The following is a 22,908-nucleotide window of genomic DNA, read 5'->3' as shown; positions in this document are numbered from 1 at the left end:
GGTGGCCCCCTTCTTGAGGCCGCTACCTCCCTGCCAGGACCTGCGCGGCCCCGCCCCGCCGCGCCCTCGCCCGCGCGCCGGAGGTGTGAAAGGGGCCGCGTGACGCCATCGGGGCGCGACTTCATCTTTGTCAGTGAACAAAATGGCGCCGTACTGCGTCCTGGCGGCTCGGCTGCGGGTGAGCGGGGCGGCGGCGGCGGCGGGAGCGGGAGGGAGGGAGCGAGCGAGCGAGCGAGCGAGCCAGCCAGCCGCGGCGGGGCCAGGGCCAGGGCCAGGGCCGGGGCCGTTACCCGCCGGGCGGGCGGCCGCCCTCAGCCTCCGCTCCGGGCCGTCCCCGCCTGTCCCCGCCTCCGCGTGTAGGTCAGCGTGTCCCCGGCGCGGCCCAGCGCCCCGTTTCCATGGCGATGGCGGGGAGGCCGCGGCGGCGGCGGCGTGGCCGCCTCCCGGGCCCCGGTACAGGGCGCTTCCCGCCGCCGGGCCCGGCCGACCCTCAAGGTGAGCGCAAGGTGAACGGGGCGGCGGGGACGCGGCCTGGCCCCGCCGCCTCCCCCGCCGGGGTCGCTGTCAAACCCTGGGCCGGCCGGGGTGCCCGCCGGGGCGGTGAGCCTGAGCCTGAAATAAAAAGCCGTTCCCGGGGCCGTGCTTTTTTCTTTCTGTCGTCTTCTGTTTGTTTTTCTTATCAGCGTTCGGCAGCACAAGGTGACTCCTCGTTGTGTGAGTGAGGGCAAAGGCTCGCTATCTTTTGGCTGCTTTGTTTCAAAATTCCTACTTTTAATAAAAACAGAGGCCCTTAGGTGAAAAAGATGCCGGGGTCTATATTATAAACGGGACCTAGGAAGACTGAAAAAACAGTCGGGACAGGCACATAAACTGTCTTTTTTTGCAGGGCAGTGACAGTGCTTCTCATGGTCTTGTCTATCGTGACCTCTAAAAATCATATTTGCCTGTAATATGAGCTCGCAACAGAGGTTCTCTTAGTTGAGATGTTACTGTGTTTAATGTGTACTCAATAATAAAGATTTCGTGATCTGTTAAAGCCTGGAAGGCAGATATCAGGATGCAGTTTTCTTTTTTTTTTTTTTAGGGCTGCTAACAGGGATAAGGAAGCCTTGCTTCCCTTAGTAAAGCATGTGATGAAGTCAGGCAATTTAACTTCTCAGTTTGCCATTTGTGACCTTGGCCAACATGTTCCCTTTTCTTAGGGAGCCGAAGTAAGAACTTGGCTTCTAGTATTCTGAAAGTACTTTGTGAAGCTTAATTCATGTTTTATGTTACTTTCTTACTTTAGAGGTAGGTGTTTTAGTAAAATATAGCTTTTTTTAATTTAAGCAAAAGTTAGAGAATAGCACCATTTCAGTTAACTTGGTATATTCATTCTTAATTGCTAAATAGTTTTTGATTTGTACTTTGAACAGAAATGACTACTCATAAAATGAAGGCAAATCCTTTATTAGGATAATGAATTGGTTCTCGTTTGATGGTGTGTCATTGCATGAGAACAAGCAGTCATTTGCTAAAATTAATATTGTATAATGTAAAACAAAGGCTGTGCTCGCACAGTGAATATGGGGAATTTAGTATTCTTTAGGTTGTCTTCTATTATCAGGCTCAGGGTATATGTTTTTCTCCCCTGTGGAGATATATGTGGTATATGTTTTTCTCCCCTTGCCTCTCCTTAGGAGGCAATATTTTTTTTTTTCCACATGTGTAGCAGCCTGGAAATTAATGAATATGAGAATCACCTTGCCAGTCACTGTGATAGTGCCAGCATTGACCATGGCACATGTTACTAGCATCAGTTCTACTCATCTCATGTCCTAGAACTGTTTTGGAATTGGAACTGCATAGGAAGCTTACCTTTGAGGGAATTAAATTGGAATTAGCCTACTTCAGGCTGGCTGTCCTATTTAAAGTACAATTCTTCTAATAGCCTCAAAGGGTCGACATCTTTTTCATGCCTATCTGAGAGATGCTCTTAGTAGCATCCCATTTCTCGAGCCACGTTGGCTGAGGATTGACTGAATGAGTAGTACTGTAAAACTCTAAACCGTCTGAAGTATCAGGGTTTTCTTGAAGGCCTTGTAGGCAAGTACTGAAATTGTGTATGGGAAGCTTTGTGTATGCTGGCAAAATGCAGTGTTGGCTGATCTTCAGAACCTTAATTTTGGTTGCTCTTTGGAGGTGGGTCTAGAAAATTAGACTGCATTTACAATTTGATTATACCACACTGCTTTTTTTTAGGCTGAATTGTGGTGAATCTTGGAAACTTGGCCAGTGTTCTTAGATCTGGGAGGATGAGAAAAGATGGTATTTTGGGTTTCAGCTAGGATTTCTAGGAGTGATTTCCAAGATAGGAGTGCATGTAGCACAGTTGCTACTCTTTTGAACATAAGCTTCTGCTTACTGGACTATCTACCATATCTGCTGCCAAAACGTAAGCTAGTTTATGAATTCAGACTTCTCTTGCATCTGGACCATTCACTGTAGTGAGCTAAATGCAAGACAGCTAGCTTTAGGAGATGAGCTTTTAAAATCTATAAAGAGGAGATTTCAAAAATAATGACCCATTTAATAGGCTGGCTTTTTTGTATCTTTTAAGGAAGCTTTTCACTGACCAAAATACCGATAGACTTAGGAGCCCTGTAATGATTATTGCCATTTCTTTTACGGAAATCTGGATAAGGACACTGAGGTACTGGGATAACAAATTCAATGTCAGATGAGAGGAGATCACTTGGCAGCTGTTTGCTGGGTGATCAGTCTGGAAGTTAAGAGTTCCTGGATAAAAAGGAAAATGTATAGATTGCTGGCTGCCTACTTCCCTGGGCTGTTGGTCTCAAGGCACTTCTCACTACTCAGTTTAAAAAAAAAAACAAAAACAAAAAAACCCCCACACCACAGAAGCCCCCCCAAACCACCTACTGTTTCAGGGAAGAGTGAGAGGGAATGAAGCTGGAAACTGTTAGGCTTGTGGCTTTTCCTTAATCTTGTAGTTCTGCCACCTCATTTCTGAGGATACAGTGGAAAAAGGACAGGCACAAAGAATCAACGAGTGTGATCAATAATAGATTGTAGAGTCTTTATGAGGAGAGATCAGACTTTTGAACTAGGCAGCGTATGCTCTTGCTCATTGCTGGTGATGGATCCTTAGGCTTGTTGGGTGCCAACATAAGAACAACCATATTGAATCAAATTAATTCCCAACGGAGTATAGATGTGGGATGAAGTTTAGATCCCAGTAAAATGAAGATAGCCCTCTTTTAAAGCATGCCTTTTAAAAGTTTTATGTAGACAAAAATGATTGTCTGGTCTTATGAAACTGATTGGCCTGGGTGATCATTTTTACCTGGTCCTGCTGGCCATCACAGAAACAGACCTTCAGATTTCCAGACTCCTGCCACTCTCCATGTCCAGACGGGATCCTTCACCTCAAACATGCTCATTTCTCTCCCTTACCACATCTGGTAGCCTGAAGTTGTGGTCAAGCAGAAGTCAACTACTTTGTATTGCTATTTCTGTGATTACCATTTGAATATTTATATAGTATGTGAATAACTACTAAATTTCACCAAGCCATCTAATGAATTCAAAAGGTACATGGATGTGTATGTTCAAACAGAAAAGATTTTGTCTGACTTTTATCTGACACGTTTCTTTGCACCTCTTTTTTGAGAACCCTGCTTCAGCTTTGATCCCAGGCAAGACTAGAATGCTATGAAGCCTCTGCCATTGCTTTAATTTGCAAATCTGTTCTCCTTTTGTACTGTCAATTATGGTGATATTCAGCTTTCAGTTTACTGGGTGATATGGAGGAACTCCATTAATCAGTTGTGCTACAGGGTTAGTTTGGGGGTCAGGGAAAGAAGGAATTACTGCATTAAAAAAAATACGTTTCCTAGTCTGAGGAAGAGATTATTATTTTTCCATGAACATTGAGGAAATCCCTCAGTGGTTTTTCCAGCCACTCCAGCAGTTGGAGACTTTCACAAGATAATGGATATCTTGTGAGGTAAAGACAACATTGTCCACAGCATTAATTGTGCTGGGTAAATGCTTAAGGAGTTGGGGGGGGGGGAAAGGCAGAACAAACCAAACACAGAAGTTATGTGGCTACTAGGTAAAGAGCAGCTTATGTATGTTAAACAGTGAGAAGCTGGGTGGTGTTTGGATTGGTTTGTTTGGGTTTTTTTGCTGGTGGAAGAAGGAAAAGTCTTACTTCTGATACCTGTGATACATTCTGGAACTTCTAAACTAAAGTGCAGCACAATGAAATTTGATGACCGGGTTTCATTTGCACTTCTGGAAGAGCAGTGCCCTCTCTTGTACTGCCATGTTCACTTACTTCAGATTTCTTTAATGAAAATGATGTGCAGCTGCTAGGTCTGTATTGCTCTTACTGAAAGCTATATATCTAACAGCTTAGGACTGTTTGGTAAAAAAAATCAAACTACACCCTTATTGGTAGTGTGCTGGTTATTATGATCTTGCCTAGATTTCCTGAACTTTTTATTGTGTGCGATACTAACAAATGTTATCAAAAGGACAATAAACAAGAGATTTGAATAAAAATTGGTGATGTCTCATTGATCATGATTATTTCAGGCAATGTTTTCAATGCTGGTAACAAGAAAACTGGAAAAAATATTCACAGGGAAAAATTAAAAATGCTTGAACAGATCTAAAGAATTGGCTAGCATTTTTGATAACGCAAAAACAGTGGTCAGTACTGTGATTGTGTTCTGCACAAGGAATATTTGCTGATTTACAGTCATACATACAAAAGGAATATTTAGTGCAATACTGCTATGTTTATTAACCTGTGCTTATCAAAACCTTGTAATGCTAAAGTAGAGGATGAATAGAAAAAAAAGGATTAAGATTAAAGTGTAATACTGGAGGAGGAAGAACTCTGAACTCTTGTCTTCAGTCTGTTTCCAGACTTCTAGTGCCGATGACTGAGACTTTCAAAGGATTTAAGAAATGCATGTGCCAAATCCTTGGAAGTTTTTATGGAGGCTGCCCTCTGACTCAGTTTTCAAAGCTGCATGAGAGCCTTTTAACCTTGGGCACTGACCTGTTTCTTCTAGGTCAGGTGCTGTAAAGGTGTCTCGCAATAGCCTGCCATTCTCCCATGTTCCAGGGAACTGTTTCACTGTGGAGGCTGCCAAGCGAAATTTGGGCTTTTTTTTTTTTAATGGCATTTTCTGCTGATGCGTTCAGCTGACAGTATAGTTCATCTGTCCTGCTACCTCACCTGTAGGGCAAGTGCAAGGCTTTTCTTAGGGGAAAGGTGAGGATGCCTTTGTGAGAGTGAAGATAAATAGCACATGGATCTGCGCAGCCAGGTTGGTGAAGCTGATGCGTTTGTTCCACATCTTGCCTCTCTCCTGCTCTGCATTACCTCGAAGACGAGGCACGTACATCAAAGTCACTCCAGCTAGCGTTGAAACACGTGGCTCACCTTATGTGGAAACATAAGCAGCTTTGTAACAGTATGCAGGGACCCTGCATAGGGAACTTGGTATGTGATGGTGGAACAGTGAGGTATCTACTCAGTCCCATGCTGTGTCACCTGCCAGCCCTTCAATATAAACTCAATACCAGTAAGCAAATGCAAACCTGGGGTTAGCTTGCTTTGGAAACTGCATACGTTCTTCTCCACCATGGCTGTAATGTGGCAGGAGTATAGCAAACTGGTGTTTGCTTAAAAATTATTTCAGCATTGCCTGAAATCAGGTTTCTCACTGAAAGTGTAAGGCATCTGGTGCTATAAATAGAAATATAAAATAATTTGGTAAATGCTACCCATTCTGGGTAACCTGGTGTCTCACTGTTTAACATAATATGCAGTATTGTACGATGAAACGTCCATTGGGTGCCTTTAAAAACCTTTGCAATTTTTCTATTCCTCAGTCTGTAAAATCCCAAGAATAACAACTGGTTTATTAATATGTTATAGGAATTCACTCTGCAAGGTTGCAGTGCTAATACTCTCCTTTTTCCAGCATGCCTTGAATAGTGGGATACGACGCTACCATGTTGCTCCTGTCCTGTGCCAGCGGGCCAAGGTGGCCATGAGCCACTTTGAGCCTAATGAACACATAAATTATGAAAAGCTGGAGAAGAACATCAACATTGTCCACAAGAGGTAAGAGTGGAGGAGGGCAGAGGGGAAGGGTCAATGTGCAGAATTCAGCTCTGCAGTGACAGGAGAGGAGGAAAAAAATGTCATAGGGCCCTGGCATAGGGAATATTTACTAGGGAGCAGCTTTGAGTGGTGGCAGTCACAAATGTAGTGAAACATGACTTGTAGCGTCCCCACGTAGTGGTGGGGCACTGTTGGAAGGGTTGAAGGTTACGATGAAGCACTGTAACATGCAGAGGAGGTGCTAGAAAGGGCTCTGTCCTCTTTAATGCCCTCTTTGAGGAGCCTTCACATTGGCCCTTGCTCCTTTCTGGGGAAGGAGCGCGTGGGCAGTGGTCATTACAGGCTAATGCTCCTTTGCACCGTGTTTCAACAGGGAATGTTCTCCATGTTCCACTGTAGGCATTAGGCACGGAAAGGAGGGCTAGGAATTCGTAGCATATGTAAACATAGTGACCTTAATCTGCTGATAGAGGCTTGTGTACCTGCTAAGTTGTTATTCCTGCTGCACTTCCCTTGGCAGTGGTTTGTATGACATGTCCTTCAGTCTCTGCATCCTTTGTTAAATGCGGTAGCTCTCATTTCAAATCATTATATCTACTTAGTTACTTTTCAGAAGATCTCACCACTGACATAAATAGGTTCCTCAGCTGGTACAGCTGCAAGATGAAAGGTCTGAGGTCATGAAACTCAGCTTAGTTGTACTTGCTTGCTGTGGGATCTGGTATTTGTGAATTGAGTCTGACCTCTGTCTCACCTCCACACTTGCTGCCCTGAGGTATGACTCAAGAAATGAGCAGAGTCAATGTTTCTTTTACTGTATAGGAAGATTATAAAAGAAAGCATAAAGTGACATCAATCCATATACTTTTGAACTTTCTGGACTGAGCCCTTGTTTTAGCCAGCTGCCAGTTGATATTTTAGTGCTATAAGAAGAGCATGCGGGTTTCTGTGTGTTAATAGGTCTTAACAGTCTGAGTGATATAGGGAAGCATTCTGTTACATGCTTGAAAGGGCAAATGTTGGAAGTATACAAGATGCAGATACTAAAATTCTTCTCCCCAGGCTTGACCGTCCCCTGACCTTGTCTGAGAAGATTGTATACGGACACCTGGATGACCCGGCAAAACAGGAGATTGAGCGGGGCAAGACCTACCTGCGCTTACGGCCAGACCGCGTGGCCATGCAGGATGCCACTGCTCAGATGGCAATGCTACAGTTCATCAGCAGTGGGCTGCCTAAAGTGGCTGTGCCTTCCACCATCCACTGTGATCACCTCATCGAAGCCCAGTCAGGTGGTGAAAAGGATCTTCGAAGAGCCAAGGTCACTACTGCAGAGACTTAAATTCTGTCTGTTTGAAAGCCTCTTTCTAGTTGAAGGAAGAGATTTCCCCCCCCCGCCCCTGCGAAGGACATCCTTGAATCAGATATGGTAACAGGTTGCCTGTGGAGGTCAGCTCTGTAGATAGGTCAGATGCAGCAAAGAAACAGAGTAAAATGATCTTTGGGAGTTTTTCAGCTGAGGTTCATCCATTACATGGTTTAAAGGAGCATGAATGTAGGAAAAGCTAGTCTTAATCTGTTAATGATGGAAGCCCAGGTCATATGTGTGTTCTGCAGACTGAGAAGATATTTCAGCTAAGGGAAGAGGAAAAATCTATTTCAAAGGGGGGAAAAAAGGAAGATGGATTACTCCAGAGAGTTATGTTCTTAATGCAGCAGTATGGCAGTGTGAAAAACTTCCTGAACATGTGTCTGCATTGCACTGGTATATTCTGTGAGGGGGGAGCAAATAACTACTTTCGTTTCCCAAACCATTTGGTAGTGATTAGCTGAAGAACACTAAATGAAGCATGTGCAGCTTTCAGGGCTAGCAACAGTAGGTATAAAGGAGTATAGAAGCGTGGAGGATGTTGGTTTTTATTTGGGAATTTCAATGTCGTGTTTGTCCAACTGCTGATTCACTGCCTTTTTTAAATTTCCCACTCACTGTTTTACTGCTTGTTCCTTCGTAGGGGCTTCTGTTAAGTATAGACACATTCACCTCTGTCCTACACACCACAATGCATCTGCCAAAGAAGAACATGCTCTTAGCATAGTAGGGAGGTTGGGGAAATCTTGTTACTCCAAGTGGACCTGGCTTAAGTCCACTGTCCGAGCCAGGAAGAATTGCGCCTTGGACACTGATACCAAAATTTACAAACAGTAAACAGTTTGTGGGGTCTCAGCTGCATTTTAAGATTTTAGTCCATATCTGTTCTCAGAAACTCCTGATGTTAAAGTAACTGCTTCTGGCTTCTTCAGTCCACAGTAAAGCAACTTATACCACTCAGGGATGAATTTGGGGAGTTCCTGCTCTGCTTGTTTCAGTCCGAAGTTGTGCCCAAGTTGTTCAACTAAGAATTTGGGACTTAGTAAATAAGACAGTTTCTTTTCTTCCCCTCACCTCCTGTCTTCCCCTTCCCCCTATTCCTGCATTTGTTCTCTGTAGTGCAATTATATTCGCTGCAGCCTTGAGCTGAGCCGAGTCCCTCCTTTGCCATCCGCTCTGAGCAGAGCAAGTAAAGGTCCTGCTGCCTTCTGACTGGGTTCTGCTTCTGTTGCTGCCAGTTGGCACACAATGAATGCTGGCAGGCCAGAGAGTGGTTTGGAACTGCTCCTGGGACATCAGCGTGCTTTACTGGGGGAGGGATGCACAAACAGAGTGAAGTGACCTGACTCCCAGTGGAAAACGAGGCTTAAAGAACTGCTGCTGCCTCATGGGAAACTTCAGCAAATGTGTGCTGAGACAATTCTTCCATTATCTCCAGTTTCCCCTTTCTCTTTATTCTGAAGCGTAGCTGCATGAGAACAGTCTTTAAGAAACTCTCTCCTCCTAGTGCTTATCTTATCTACTCTGCCACTCTTCTGCCAAGAACTATCAGGACATAATAGTGTCATACTTCCTTGGCAACCGTGGTTATTCTCACAAGCAATTTTCACAGTGTGACCTCCACCAGTAATGGTTATAGTGCAGCAAGAAAGGCAGCATTGTGTGAGTTAAACGGGGGACTTGGTAGAATGAGAAATGACACCCACCAGCTCCCCTGGCAGCGAGCAACTTCCAGTTCCACATCTTAATCTGTAAAATTAAAGCTGAAAGGCTTATCTAAAGAGTTTGAAATGTCTGCAAAGCATCTGTAAAGCAAAAGGGAACAGCTGGTAGAGAAACAAGGAGGGGCTAGAAGAAGAGAGGGAAAAAGGTTAAAAAAAAAAAAAAAATCCCTGAGAATACAAGAAATAACCAGGGCATTTTTAAATGCCGTATTGGCAGGGTTTTCCTTTAATTGTACTATTTCCCTTGTGCTGTTTGGAATTGGAAACTGAAAAAGATACTTTAGTCGAGCTACAAGTTGGATGGAATTAAATGGCCTGTTACAACTGACTGGCAAACAGTCTTGATCTCTCTTGGTTTTAAGAGTGGTGTGCACCTCCCTCTAGCTGCTACAAAACTGTGGAGCAAACTACAGACAGGCATGGGAGGGAAGCTCATATGTTTGAGTGAGCTCTTGATGTATGGAAGAACAAAATGTGTTACTAATACTATGTGTTTCCCTGTGTGAATAGGACATAAACCAGGAGGTGTACAACTTTCTAGCAACGGCTGGTGCCAAGTATGGAGTGGGATTCTGGAAACCTGGGTCAGGAATCATTCACCAGGTAAAGTCTGCGCGTGTGTGTGTTTGCAACTTTGAACACGCAGTGGCTCTTCTACCTTATGGTGAAGAGAGCTCAAGTGCAAACCCTTAGGGAATTTCACCAGCTTAGGGAAACAACTTGCTTTCCTTGAGGTGGGTGAGGTTTCTTGCTTGCTCTCTCTCAGTTATCTTGACAACAGTGGTTTTTCTTAAAGGTTATATTGGTCAAACTGTAACCTGATGCGTCATTAGGTAGTGCCAACATCATGCCATGTGAATCACAGAAGCTTGAAATATCGTAACTGCTTGTGGGTTGGCTCTTCTTGGTGTGATGGGGACAGTAAGGTGATGCCATGAAGCTGGCTACGTAGGGCTAATGTGAATTGCTTTTGGTGGTAAGGAAAGCAGCTTTGGGAACATACTTTTTTTAGGGTTATTTTGTATGCGTTTTGTTCCATAAAAACCAGGAGATTATATAAGGACACCAAACAGCAGCTTACTTTAAGTACTCAAGAATGGCAACACATAACAAGTTGCTATGTGAACTGAATAAAATGCAAAGCAGTTTCCAACAGTTTCCAAGTATGAGATTCTCTTGTTATAGCACTTGCCCCTTAAAAGAATATGACTGTCCCAAGATAATTTACCACTTAATGAGGCTTTTTGTTTTTTAAAACCAACAGCTCTGGCAGGATTTCCCTAACTTGCTCTTGGTTGATTTGCTTTGTGGGTCCAGTAGACATTTTTCATTGTTCCTCTGAGTTGCAGTCAGTAAAAATTGCAGTGCAGCACGAAGCAAAAGGAGTGGAGAGGAGAATGGATGACATCCTATCAGCAGGGAACTTGTGACCAGGTGCAGTCAAGAGCTCTCTGCTACGTTTTCTTAGCTACAAAATGAGTTAGTTACTAAGGTTACTTTAACTTGGTGTGACGCAACAGAGAAAGGAAGTAGAACAGGTGAACTCTCCAAAAGGTTGTGGGAACACCTCAGGTCATTTGTGCTCTGAAACCACTCGTAACATCTGTCACGTGGCAACATAGCTCCCTGCCGTGGTTACCAGCTTTCTTGCGGCTGACTTTCTCTGGCTGGAGAAAATTGGTCGTGTTGTATAGCTTCAGAGTCCAGTTCTGGCAAAGTGATTCCCTGAGAGTGATCTTTCTCGCACAAGTGTATTAATGTGAGCTACAAGCAAGTAACGCTGAAAGTACTAGAGGCAAAACCTTGGTCTTCTCAATAAAGGACCACCTTAGTTCTGTCCAAGCTGTTTTGTATTGCACGTGCTGTGAGTTCTGTGCTTGCCAGAAAGGCCGTCCATAATGTTGGTATGGCACATACACAGTGAGAAGTTCATTAGCTTGGGTTCTCTACTGTTTTGCTACCATAGAAAACTCACCCTTTTTCATTAAAGAACTGTTTTGTGGCTTTGCTAGTAGTTGAAGAGTCTTACGTGGAATCAGTAGCAGCAGTAAGGGAAGGGCAGCCTCCTGGTGTATTTGTGAGGGATTCTTCTATGCGATTAGGTTTTGGCTGGCAGCATGGATTGGAGGAGCCTGTTGGTATTCTACTGCTGTGGGAGCATAAAGTCTATGAAAGGTCTCGCTAGCGTTGGATAGGTGAAGTGGCTTGCTCAGCAGTTGATCAAGGGTTTGGAGACTAAGGAACAGACTCTTGAGCCCTAACAAAGGTGGCACCTCAGCAAAAGCCTAAACTGGAAGGAAGGGGTCTTCCAGTGACAAAATGGAGATAATTTTTAAGGTTTTCTTACTACCCTGGGATGAGCAAGGATCCTTGGGCTGGGACTTGGTACCTTGTTCTGTCATTATGTCCTCCACAAGGAGTTTGAAACACAAGTGAAATTACAATCCAGAGCAAATTCAATTACTTTCTTGATACTGAAATCTGAAAATACAAACTAATCTAAATTCTTGTTCTTGTCTTCTTTCCTGCTGTCTTCCCCCTCCTTTCCCAACAATCAAGCAAGCAAACAATCCATTTTTATTTTCAGATCATTCTGGAGAACTACTCCTACCCTGGGGTTATGCTGATCGGCACAGATTCACACACCCCCAATGGGGGTGGCTTGGGAGGAATCTGCATTGGTGTGGGTGGAGCTGATGCTGTAGATGTCATGGCAGGAATCCCTTGGGAGCTCAAATGCCCGAAGGTAGGAGCAAAAGAAATACCAATCTTCGATGTGAAGGGTGAGATATAAGATATGTAAGAAACGTTGATTTTCAGGCACTATGTATATATGGCACTATATGCCATTACAGTCTTGTTTTGTAATCACACACTGGCTTAAACAGCTGGTGTACGATTCATTGGCAGCTCTGAGTCTCCATTTCCAGCCTTTTTATTCAGGGACTGAGAGCAATAGGTGAGTAGTGATCTGCCTTTGCTTGGCCCTGTCAGTGGTTTCAGCCCTTGTGCACATGTTCTGATACTTCAGGATTTTCTCCTTTTTGGTATTGTGACCAATAGGATTCTTAGGAAAAATTCTGAGGAGTTGTTTTGGCTGCTGAAAGGAAATGGCGTCAGTATTTTTTTCCCCCCCCCCCCCATTAATGTTGCTCAGGTTATTGGTGTAAAACTGACTGGCAAGCTTTCAGGCTGGAGTTCTCCTAAAGATGTGATCCTGAAAGTGGCTGGCATTCTCACTGTCAAGGGTGGAACAGGCGCCATCATCGAGTACCATGGGCCTGGTGTGGATTCAATCTCTTGCACTGGTAAGACAACATGAATCTCTTCTCTGGAGTGGATTGTTGTTGGAGCTGGGTGTTGAATTGTCTGTGAGGCTGGGAAGGGAATCGGGCAAGAAGTGCTAAATGTTCTCCCTTAGCCTGGCCAGATGATTAGTACCTGGCAGACTGTGAGAGTGCTGTAACAAGATAGCACTCCCTCTCAGTGAAAAAGTGACCTCTCTCCATTAAATCTTCTTGTGACTTTGAGAACACTGAATGGTTAATTGTGAAGAATCCTGTAAGATGGTGCGTCAGGATAAGAGTAAGGGTGGAGGTATTCCAGTGTATGCTTAGAGGGTAGAGATGTCAGAGATAAAGGATGACATTTTCATTTTAGCTTAAAATAGGCTCTGGATAGAGAAAAGAAACAGGTTGAAGGGGGCACACATGTGACAGCTGCTAAAGAAAAAGCTTTTTAGAAAAGCAGGGCAGAGGGGAGACCAGAAAGCAGCAGTTTGTAACATGCAGTCTTAAATTAGCTAATTGTGGGTCTTGGGTGCTGAATTTGAACAGCAAAAATTGCAGTTGTCTGTAGTGATGATAGTTAGGACCAAATTAAGAGAAGTGTCCCTTCCTTTGGCTTGAAGTACAGCCTTCAAGCTGGGCTTCTTCTCTCCATTTGCATGGCTTGGCAACAACTTGGAGTATTTGGTTTTACAAACTGAGAGCAATTTGGGATTTTTCTTCTGTGAAACCAGAGGAACTTGACCTGTGACATCTGCTTCTAGCTCACTAAATGTAAAACAGCAGCTTCTACAGCTTCGTTGCTGTGTCCTTGAAAGGCATGGGTGATCCCAGTGCTGTGAGCAAATGTTTGGTTTTTTTTATTGTGTTCTGCCACTGGAAGCTTTTTATTTAATCCATTAAATTTCTCACAAATTTCTGGCTCTTCCAGTAAAGATAAATGAGATGGTAGGGAGGGACAGGACACTCATTGCAGGTAGCAGAGACACCGCTTGCTGCTGTAAATATATTTGGTGCTCAGTGCAGGCAAAGGGTTCCCTGTCATCCCTTCCAGTATCTGCAAGAATCAGTGTAGCTTTCAGCTCCTTCCTTGCAGAAAAGTCTGGTCGCAGGCACTGTATCGATCAGAAACGTTAGGGGCTGAGCCAGCCATTAGGTAGTCAGTGTGTCCTCTCTGCTGTGGAATTGGGTTTCTGTGGCTAATGCCCTGATCTCTGTTGGCTTTGCTGTCTTTTCCATGGACTGACTTTTGGAGAATTGGATGGCTTTGGACTTTCTCATTGACCCTGTGGTCTCTTCTCCCACTCCTTCTCTAGGAATGGCAACAATCTGTAACATGGGGGCTGAAATTGGAGCTACCACATCGATCTTCCCTTACAACGCACGGATGAAGAAATACTTGGGCAAGACTGGGCGAGCTGGTAAGAGGGTTTGGGGGTTGAAGTGGGTAGAAGTCTGGGTTCAAGTGAAAGGTGTATTCTGGGAGCAGCATCCTCTTACAGTAGCGTCTGATGTGACTTCTGACCGTGCATGGTCCTGTAGGTCACCTGATACAAGCAGGGAGTCTGTAGATGAAGTGGCTGGGGAAGTACACGGTGGAACCCCCGTGTTCAGCCGTTCCAGGCTTTTTTTCCCTCATATTTGCTGCACTTTTCAGATCTCCTTTCTTATTCCAGACATAGCTGCGCTGGCAGACGAATTCCAGCAACACTTGGTACCGGATTCTGGTTGTCAGTATGACCAGGTGATAGAAATCAACCTCAGTGAGGTAAGGCTTCCTTCCTGTTTGCCATCTTGGATGTTGTGATGTGACTCTGCTTTGTGTGAATGAGGACCAAGCTGGGAGTTTGATGCAACACCCCTGGTGCTGTGCTAGAACATATAAAAACCACTCAGGTCTGCTTCACTGACAGCTCCTGCTCTGGTGTTCGTATAGGAGAATCCTATTTAAACAGCTTCCAGATAGAGCTATGAAAGGAATTGATCTGCTGCTGTGTTTTGGGGTTTTTCTTGGCTACTGTAATTTCTGACTTTGTCACTGTTTCTTAAAGCTGAAACCGCATATCAATGGACCTTTCACACCAGACCTGGCGCACCCTGTGTCAGATATTGGTGCTGTGGCAGAAAAGGAGGGCTGGCCTGTTGATATCAGAGTTGGTGGGTAGCATTTGCTCTTTCCTCTGCCTTCATCCTTGTGGCATAACTGTTGCTGTCTTGGGATAAGCGATTGGTCACATAGCTTGGCATCCAGTCCTTTAATCACTGCTGTATGTCCTTTGACTTCGCTGCAATGTCATCTCTTCATGGCCATATGAATTTGCTGGGAAGAGTAGTGACCACCTGGGCCAGGTGTGAGGGATGAGATCTGGGATAGCTGGAGGGATTTTAATCTCAAGAGGCAGACAAGTTTTTTTCCCTTCTTGGAAACTTCTGAATGATTGGTTTGACAGGAATGTTACCTGTTGAAGAGCACCTTTGTTAAAAGTCTGTTGCATGGATTTGTCTGTTGCAAAGATCTGTCAGGAGCCAGGAGCATGATTGTCAGTCCTCCCAGCAGTTGGCTGTTGAACTCTTGGGACATAGTAAAGTTAGCACTTGCTGCCCTAAAGAGCAGGCGTGGATACTTACGTACTCACTTGTGGGATGGTAACCTGTTGGCTGGCTTCTGAAGTGTTGCTCGCTGGGGGAATGAAAAGAATGCAAATATGTCATAAAGACCACATCCCAGGTGGGAAATGTATTATTCAATAGTGTTACAAATAGGATCAAGAGCAGCTGTAACTGAAAGAGAATTTATTTTTTGCTGGTTAGCACCAGAATGCTGTCAGGACAGTATAGTATGTCCTCATGTGGTCTTCGTACTGTAACAAAGGATGCTCTCTTTTCATTTTCTCCATTTCTTGCCATCTTGATTTGAAGCCTTTTCTCTATTTGTGGAACAATACCTCTCTGTGGTAATTTGCTTAACCAAAGTCCAAGTAGGTGACGCTCTGATCTTGTAAAACAGTAACCAGACTAGTGACCAGGTAGTGTGTTCTGACTGTGCAACTTCCAAAGCCAGACAAGGGATTGCTTGTGACCATAGTATCTTGCTGGGAGGCTTGGCAGTGTTAGTACCTAAAACTGTTTCAGATTCCTTGTCAGCAGAAAACATGGTTGTCCCTTGTTTTTTCTGCTGAGAGATGAGTCAGGGAGAAGATTCCTAGAACGGGGGGCTGCAGTAACCACCTCCCCGTTTCTGTCAAACACCACAGGCTTGATTGGCAGCTGCACCAACTCCAGCTATGAGGACATGGGACGCTCTGCAGCAGTGGCAAAACAGGCACTAGCGCATGGATTGAAGTGCAAATCGAAGTTCACAATCACACCAGGCTCAGAGCAGATCCGTGCCACCATTGAAAGAGACGGTTACGTGAGTATGACTGCTCTTTACGCTTCCAGTGTTAAACTGTCTTCCAGACAGTACTCAGGAGTCCAGAGGTAACTAATGGAAACCTCTTAAACTTTGTCTTCACTTATTGCTAGAGGTGCGATTACTACTGATGTAGTAACCAGTCTTGTGTTACTGTGCCTGTGGGTCCTGCCGTCACCTTGACAGTGTTTTGGCCCGATATCTTTACTACCTGGGCGTATAAGAACAGGATTGGAACTGAACAGAGGCGAGACAGTTATCAGGAACTGGGGCCTGAGGAGATAACAGTATGCATAGCAAGGGATGCCTTTTGCTTCTGGGATTCTGTGGATGGCCATGGCTGACAAAGGGCTAGCACCCACCTGCAATCTAGTTTTCTCCTTTAAGAACAGTTTAGGATGTGAGCAAGCCCTTTGTCTGTAGGAAGGAAGTTTCCATTCTAGACTAAACTTATGGCAAAACTCACGTTTGATTAAAACGAAGTGTTCCGGTAGACGAACCACCGCCTACTTTCTTCCCTTTTCTGTGGGGAGCAGAAAATATTGTTTTACTTAGTTCTAATATTTAGTAAATACTAGATGCTGTCACAGCTTGGGGACTAACTATATAAGTGTACCTATGGGTATGCCCAGCCAATGCTTAATGCCTCCTGCAACAAGTCCAGTGTCATACTTTTCCTTAACAGCTGCCCTCTTAATTGAATCGTTTGCTGGACGGACTGAGCAGCTGCAGACGCTTGCCTGCACTTTCACCAAATCTCTCCTTACACGGACAGCAAGAGTGTAGGATATTAATCAGACCAGCCACTGCCCTTCAGTCAAATATCTGCGAGTAGCTGGATTGCTCAGTTTGAAGTAGGTAGAGAATGAGAACGTCATGGCAAATCATCCTGCGCTCTTCCAAGTGTTAACTTACAGCTTTAGTGGGATCAACCCCCATGTATCTATAAAAAGTGACTCAAAACTTGCAAGTGAAACAAGGAGGGGAATTTTTTCAGGCTTGGTGCTTTCTGTTAGAAGACAGGTGTCCTCTTCCCCTGAAAGAACCACCCCAGAAACTTATTCCAGACTTTCTCCTAGTAACAAAGTTGTTCTCTGCCCCCAGGCGCAAATCCTGCGAGATGTTGGAGGGCTGGTTCTTGCCAATGCTTGTGGGCCATGCATTGGCCAGTGGGACAGGTAAAGTGAAAGATGGACCTCACTCTGTCTTTGTATCTTTTAGCTCTGAAAGTGCTCTGTGAAGCCAAATTTGATTGTAAATATAACACACTGGGAACTAAAAATAAATGCTTAAAAACCCATTGGCCATAGCTGTCTGATATGCCCCGGAGGAGGAGAAACGAAAGCCTGCAGATTTATATTGAGCCTTTAGATGAAGGAAGCTGCAGAATGGCCACAAGTGTGGCCACACCTGGAAGCTTCTTATAGTAGGCGAAAAATGGGGGGAGAGATTTGTTATCTGTGAGAGGGTGGACTGGAGTTTGTATGGTCCTTTTAAAACAGGAAAAGTGAATTGGTCCAACTTCAATCATTGGAGTGGCAGGGAGAAAAATTCCCAATGGAAGGAATGGGAGACATATTCTCGTGTGGCTTTGTCATTGCTAATGGCGGGATGTCCAAAGGCAATGTACTTAGTTGATTATTGTTTAGACAGTTCAACAGTGCACAACATGCGCTACGAAAGCTACTCCAGGACTCAGTGTCTGACTTGGTTTTGCACTGTTCTTGGTTTTGAGTCTGTGCTTAAAGGAGGAAAACATGTCCAGGCACCGATTCATTTTTCCAAAAGATAGCGATCACTATCAAAACCAAGCTGGGGGGTTTTAGCAGCAAGACATCTAGAAGCAATATTCCCTTTGGATTTGATGAGCATGTTTGTTTCTTTCACAGGAAGGACATCAAGAAAGGAGAGAAAAACACGATAGTTACGTCCTACAACCGGAATTTCACAGGTCGCAATGATGCCAATCCGGAGACTCATGCATTTGTGACCTCTCCGGAGGTAAGAAACAGCCAGAGGCGGGGTGTGGCATAGTTCAGGGTGTCTTGGGAGCTAATTCCTCTGCCTGCAGAAGAGACCCGGTTGTAGCTCAGTTTGTAGCTTGGCTGCTGGCTTTGAGACTTAGGTGTAGGACTTTCAAATGAAGAGATGGAAGCTAGAATATGCCTTTAAATTTGTCTTTTTTTTTTTTTTTCTTTCAGATTGTCACAGCCCTGTCCATTGCTGGCACTCTAAAATTTAACCCTGAGACAGATTACCTGACGGGAGCAGATGGGAAGAAGTTTAAACTAGAAGCACCTGACGCAGATGAGCTGCCCAAGCTGGTAACTGCTCGGTCTGGATACGGAGGGAGGGGGAAGGCTTGTCGCTAGTAGTGTTTTATATGTAGTAAGGGAACTTTCATGCACTGACCTCTTCCTTAGTGTTAAAGCTAGAATGGGTGCGGTTGCCTGTATTGGCTCGTTCTCTTCATGTGCTGTTGGGAATGGCTGAGGCTGATGATTTCCCTTTCCTCTTTGGAAGGAGTTTGACCCAGGCCAGGACACCTATCAGTACCCTCCCAAGGATGGCAGTGGGCAGCACGTGGATGTGAGCCCCACCAGCCAGCGCCTCCAGCTTCTTGAGCCCTTCGACAAGTGGGACGGCAAGGATCTAGAAGACATGCTGATCCTCATCAAGGTCAGGAGCGAAGTGGGGGAACACCCGCTATGACAGCACTGCTCAAACAGGGGCTTGCACATCAATTGCTAGAAGCTTTGGATGTGCCTTTGAGCTATCTGTGATTCTCTCCCCTACAACCACATTGTTATGGAAAGTGAAGCAAGGATCTTCCTTCCTTCCAGGTGTTTCCTTCTGATACTTCTTTCTATTATAACTAACAGACTTTTTGCCTTTGGGCTAGTGGTTAGCTAATACCATGAAAAATGACCATGTAATACGATCCTACCCATACCGTGCGGTCTGCAGAATTTCTCCCATTTATAACCTGCAGCAGAAAGGTGGATGGGCGCTTTAATTAGCGTCTCTAATACCTGACTGTTCTAAGATGCATTTTGTCTGAAATGGGGTCATTAGGAACTTCTCATCCATCAGCATCTGTGTTCTCTTCCTATTTTATAGAAAGAGAAATTACTTCACAGTAGTTAAACATTGTATTTCAGTCTCTTAATGAAGACATGGGTTTCTCCTCACTGCCTCTGGTGAGTTAACAGGATGAAAACTTCAGTTAATACAGTGATGGGTTCCGAAATGCAAACCCTTAGGAACTGACCTGCAGGAACATTGCCGATTCCCCGTGGCAGAGAGTTGCAGGTACTCCCAAGGGCCATGCTGAGCTGTGCCTGAGTTTTTGACACAGGCAATTCCTTTGCAAGCACTTTGCGACTTACCAGTTGGAAGGCCGTTATCTCTGGTTGGGAATTGTGTTCGTACAAGCTGAGGAGGCTTATGTGCAGATTGGAAGCTTAGAGGAAGCACTTGGCATCTTGCTGAACTCCCCCAGCAGGGAGGCTGAGCTGTAGCAGGAAGGGCTTAATTGCTTTTTGTACCTGAAGAACCTACTGCTGAGGGAAGTGAGGACATGGCAGGAGGTTTCATGGCTAAGCTCATTTTTGTAATTTACCCTTTGGAACAGGGACGTTCTTCCTCCCCAACGCACGCAGAATGACCATCGTGTTCTGCCTTAGAGCGTCTTGATTCTGTAACAGACACAATTCTCTTGCTTCTTCTTGTGCCCTTAAAAAGAGATGTGAGGACCCTTCAGAATAAAAGGTGTTGAGGAAAGGTCAAGTCACTGATCCATCCTAAGCCATTCTTTTCTTCTGCTACCTTTTAGGTAAAAGGGAAATGCACCACTGACCATATTTCTGCAGCCGGACCGTGGCTCAAATTCCGTGGCCATCTGGACAACATCTCCAACAACCTGCTTATCGGTGCCATCAACATTGAAAATGGCAAAGCCAACTCCGTGAGGAATGCATTAACCCAGGAGTTTGGGCCAGTCCCAGACACAGCCCGTTACTACAAGGTGAGACTTTCCCCTGACGCATCTATTTTAAGAGGATGTTTACACTTTGGGCAGCCTGTGCCAAGGCTGAGGATCTCACCCTCCTGCTCTCAAGTAACAGCAGCTGTGAATTCACTCAGCGTCGAGGCTTTTTCTTGGGACTTACTCTGATGATGGCAGTTCCTGTAGGAGATTCTCTCCCCACCTGCTACGGGGAAGAGGGAGGAAGATCTTGTGACCCAGGGGAAGAACTCCTTTAGGCACTGCACACCTTAGAAGGCACGAGTGTCATCAGGCTGCAACTAAATCTCACCTCCTGGAGTGTTTCACCTGTGACTAATCTAATCTTTAAATAAATTCTAATCTTGTCCCCTTCATTCTTTAATATTTGGCTTAGAACCTCAAGAAATGTCCTTTCACTCTCTGGACAGCTTGGCAGTGGTCTCAGATTGGTTCTTCCAGTAGACAGAAGTTAGTTTTCCGTATCACTTCCAGAAGTAGAGCAGGGATCGTGGCTGGTGTGAACGCTGCTCTGGCACAGGACCATGGAAGGAAAGGTGGCAGCAAGGATTTGCTCTGGGTCCCAAGGGCAGTCCTCCTCAACCCTTGTTAGGGAAGGATGGCGGTGCCTGACTGCTGTGAAGCACTTCATTCCTTTACTTCTGTCCTTCCTCAGAAGCACAGGCAGCCTTCTGGAAGAAGGTGTCATAGCACAGCACTGTCAGTAGTGTAGCACTGAAATTAGATGTGTGGGTGGATACTTATTGTTAATTCCTCACTTGAGTGACTGCAGAAATGTAAATATGTTTCTTTTGTCACAGAAAATGGGTGTCAAATGGGCAGTTATCGGGGATGAAAACTATGGTGAGGGATCAAGCCGGGAGCACGCAGCATTGGAGCCGCGTCACTTGGGGGGCAGGGTCATCATCACCAAGAGCTTTGCCAGGATCCACGGTGAGTCGCACGTCCCCTGCGATGTCTGTCAACGGGATGCGTTCGGTTTGGGTGCGTTCACCTTGCCCCAGGGCTCAACACCTACGGCCAGGAACCCTATCTGCTGACAGATTGCGTTGTCCCTCTTGTCAGGAATCCTGTTACGTATCTAGTTAGATATGCCACAAACAGTGGATATGCTGATTTTGCTACAAAGATAGTAATTGTTGCCGGAATACTACTCTGAGAAGCACTAGGCAGCACTAGGTGATCCTCATCCCCGGCCATGTGTTGTTATAAGCGTGCTTGGTGGTTTGTTCTCCGCAGAAACCAATCTGAAGAAGCAGGGTCTACTGCCTCTCACCTTCGCTGATCCAGCGGACTACAACAAGATTCATCCTGTGGACAAGCTAAGCATTGTGGGGCTGGCAGACTTCGCACCTGGCAAGGTAACTGTCTGGGTGTCTTGCGTTGCGCTGGGCGGGCAGGGATGCGCCACGGACCGGGAACAGTGCGGAGCTGCGTGCTGGGGCCTGAAGCAGCGTGGGCGCCCGTGGGCAGTGCAGCCTGCCCGCCAATGAGACGCTTCGCACCCGTGGTCTGGGGGGCTAGAGAGCGAGTCAGAATCGGATCACGTTATTCTGACAAGAAACCCTTGTATGATATTCTGAATTCCTGACCTTGTTGCCTTAAGCACGAGTGCTCCCTAGAAGGAACTGCATCCACACTTCTATGTTAAGACCCCTCTGAGCTATAATTTTTCATTTTCAGCCCTTTAAAAACGTGTAGGAATTTTCCTGTGAGAAGCTTCAGTTAAGTCGCTCCCTTGAAAGAGAAGGGGGGAAATAAAAACTGTCTTCTTCCTTTAGCCTCTGAAATGCATCATCAAGCATCCCAACGGGAGCCAAGAAACAATCATGCTGAACCACACCTTCAACGAGTCACAGATAGAGTGGTTTCAAGCGGGCAGTGCCCTGAACAGAATGAAGGAGCTGCAGCAGAAGTCAAGCTAAGTGCGCACAGTGACCCCAGCGCACTGGACTCGATTCAGCTTTGGCATTTTCATGAAAGTGCAATTCCATGCCTACTGTTGGAATAAATGTCTGATCAAATGTAACCACAGCTTCCTTTTTGTTATGGTACTTCCTCTTCACTGACACTATGAAAAGGGAGTGCAGCTAGGCTTACTTTTGTCTTTTAAATTCCCCGGCTCCCTTTTTCTATTTTGGCTCAATTTTGGTTGTCCCACAGTTATTTATATTTGGAAATAACCGGCTAAGGTGGGTTTGTCTGCTCAGTTGGTTGTTTTCTGCCCATTCACTTTACTGATGGCTAAAGAAATAAAACGAAAATAAAGAATGTGACCATCTCTTCTGCCTCATGTTGTTGCATTCACAATCCTGCCCTTCAGCCCCTGCTTGCTCTGTCGCCGTTGCTGGCAGGGTGGGAAAGAGAAATGAGATGGTACCTGCCCAGTTCTTCTTCTGTGAACCATTGCTGTGCACAAAAGCGCATGGTAAAAAAAGAGCCCTCGTGGCTCTCTTGCACTGTTTATCCCTTGCCGTTAACCTACTGTGGGCTATCGCCACCTTCCCAGCCATGTTCCTGCCCAGGGCAACACTGCCACTACTGCAGCAGTGACAAACTTGCAAGGAGTAAGCGATTTATACGCTTTCCCTGCGTCGTGGTGCAGGAAACTAGTTTCCTCAAGCACAGCTTGCCTTCTCCACCACAGGAGAGTGATGTTGAGGAGTATCTCATTACAACAGCACATAAAGCCATGCAGCTACAACCTTGCTACACTCCTGGGAGCTCTGGCCCTGTGAAATGGGAGGTGAGCACAACAGCTACTTGGAGGTACCCGGGCTGTTTTCTCCCCCCCCCAGGCACTACCCCAGAACAGCCAGTGGGGAAGCCACTCTGGCTGTTGAGACTCTTAACTCGCTTCACCTGAATTTCCACCTATACAAACAGCTGGGGAGAGTGTTTCCACCATGTCTAGGTGATTGCGTGTCTGAGCACTACTGCG

At 45.4% G+C, this 22,908-nt stretch overlaps 1 protein-coding gene across 1 annotated transcript; it reads left to right on the top strand.

Annotated features, from left to right (window-relative positions):
- Nucleotides 1-25: 25 nt before the first annotated feature.
- ACO2 (aconitase 2) lies at nucleotides 26-22,248 on the top strand. Its single transcript, XM_087764666.1, has 18 exons — nucleotides 26-178; nucleotides 6,006-6,148; nucleotides 7,211-7,469; nucleotides 9,752-9,844; nucleotides 11,829-11,987; nucleotides 12,399-12,549; nucleotides 13,845-13,949; nucleotides 14,205-14,296; nucleotides 14,580-14,685; nucleotides 15,783-15,940; nucleotides 17,045-17,118; nucleotides 17,830-17,941; nucleotides 18,142-18,264; nucleotides 18,464-18,619; nucleotides 19,776-19,967; nucleotides 20,768-20,900; nucleotides 21,207-21,328; nucleotides 21,749-22,248. The coding sequence occupies exons 1-18, from the start codon at nucleotides 143-145 to the stop codon at nucleotides 21,890-21,892; spliced, it is 2,358 nt and encodes a 785-aa protein (XP_087620792.1). The 5' UTR covers nucleotides 26-142; the 3' UTR covers nucleotides 21,893-22,248.
- Nucleotides 22,249-22,908: the final 660 nt, after the last annotated feature.

Source organism: Nipponia nippon, unplaced genomic scaffold (assembly GCF_047370975.1).
Source record: "Nipponia nippon isolate SJK-2023a ecotype South Korea unplaced genomic scaffold, ASM4737097v1 scaffold_3, whole genome shotgun sequence".
Classification (NCBI taxonomy): Eukaryota; Metazoa; Chordata; class Aves; order Pelecaniformes; family Threskiornithidae; genus Nipponia; species Nipponia nippon.
This window is presented reverse-complemented; position numbering and strand designations above follow the sequence as displayed.

What these genes read in the sequence shown, in the direction of transcription:
- ACO2 (XM_087764666.1), top strand. Translation starts at nt 143, where the DNA reads ATGGCGCCGTACTGCGTCCTGGCGGCTCGGCTGCGG. An exon ending in AGGATCTTCGAAGAGCCAAG is followed by an intron (nt 7,470 to 9,751) that starts GTCACTACTGCA and finishes CTGTGTGAATAG; the next exon opens with GACATAAACCAGGAGGTGTA. An exon ending in ACACAGCCCGTTACTACAAG is followed by an intron (nt 19,968 to 20,767) that starts GTGAGACTTTCC and finishes CTTTTGTCACAG; the next exon opens with AAAATGGGTGTCAAATGGGC.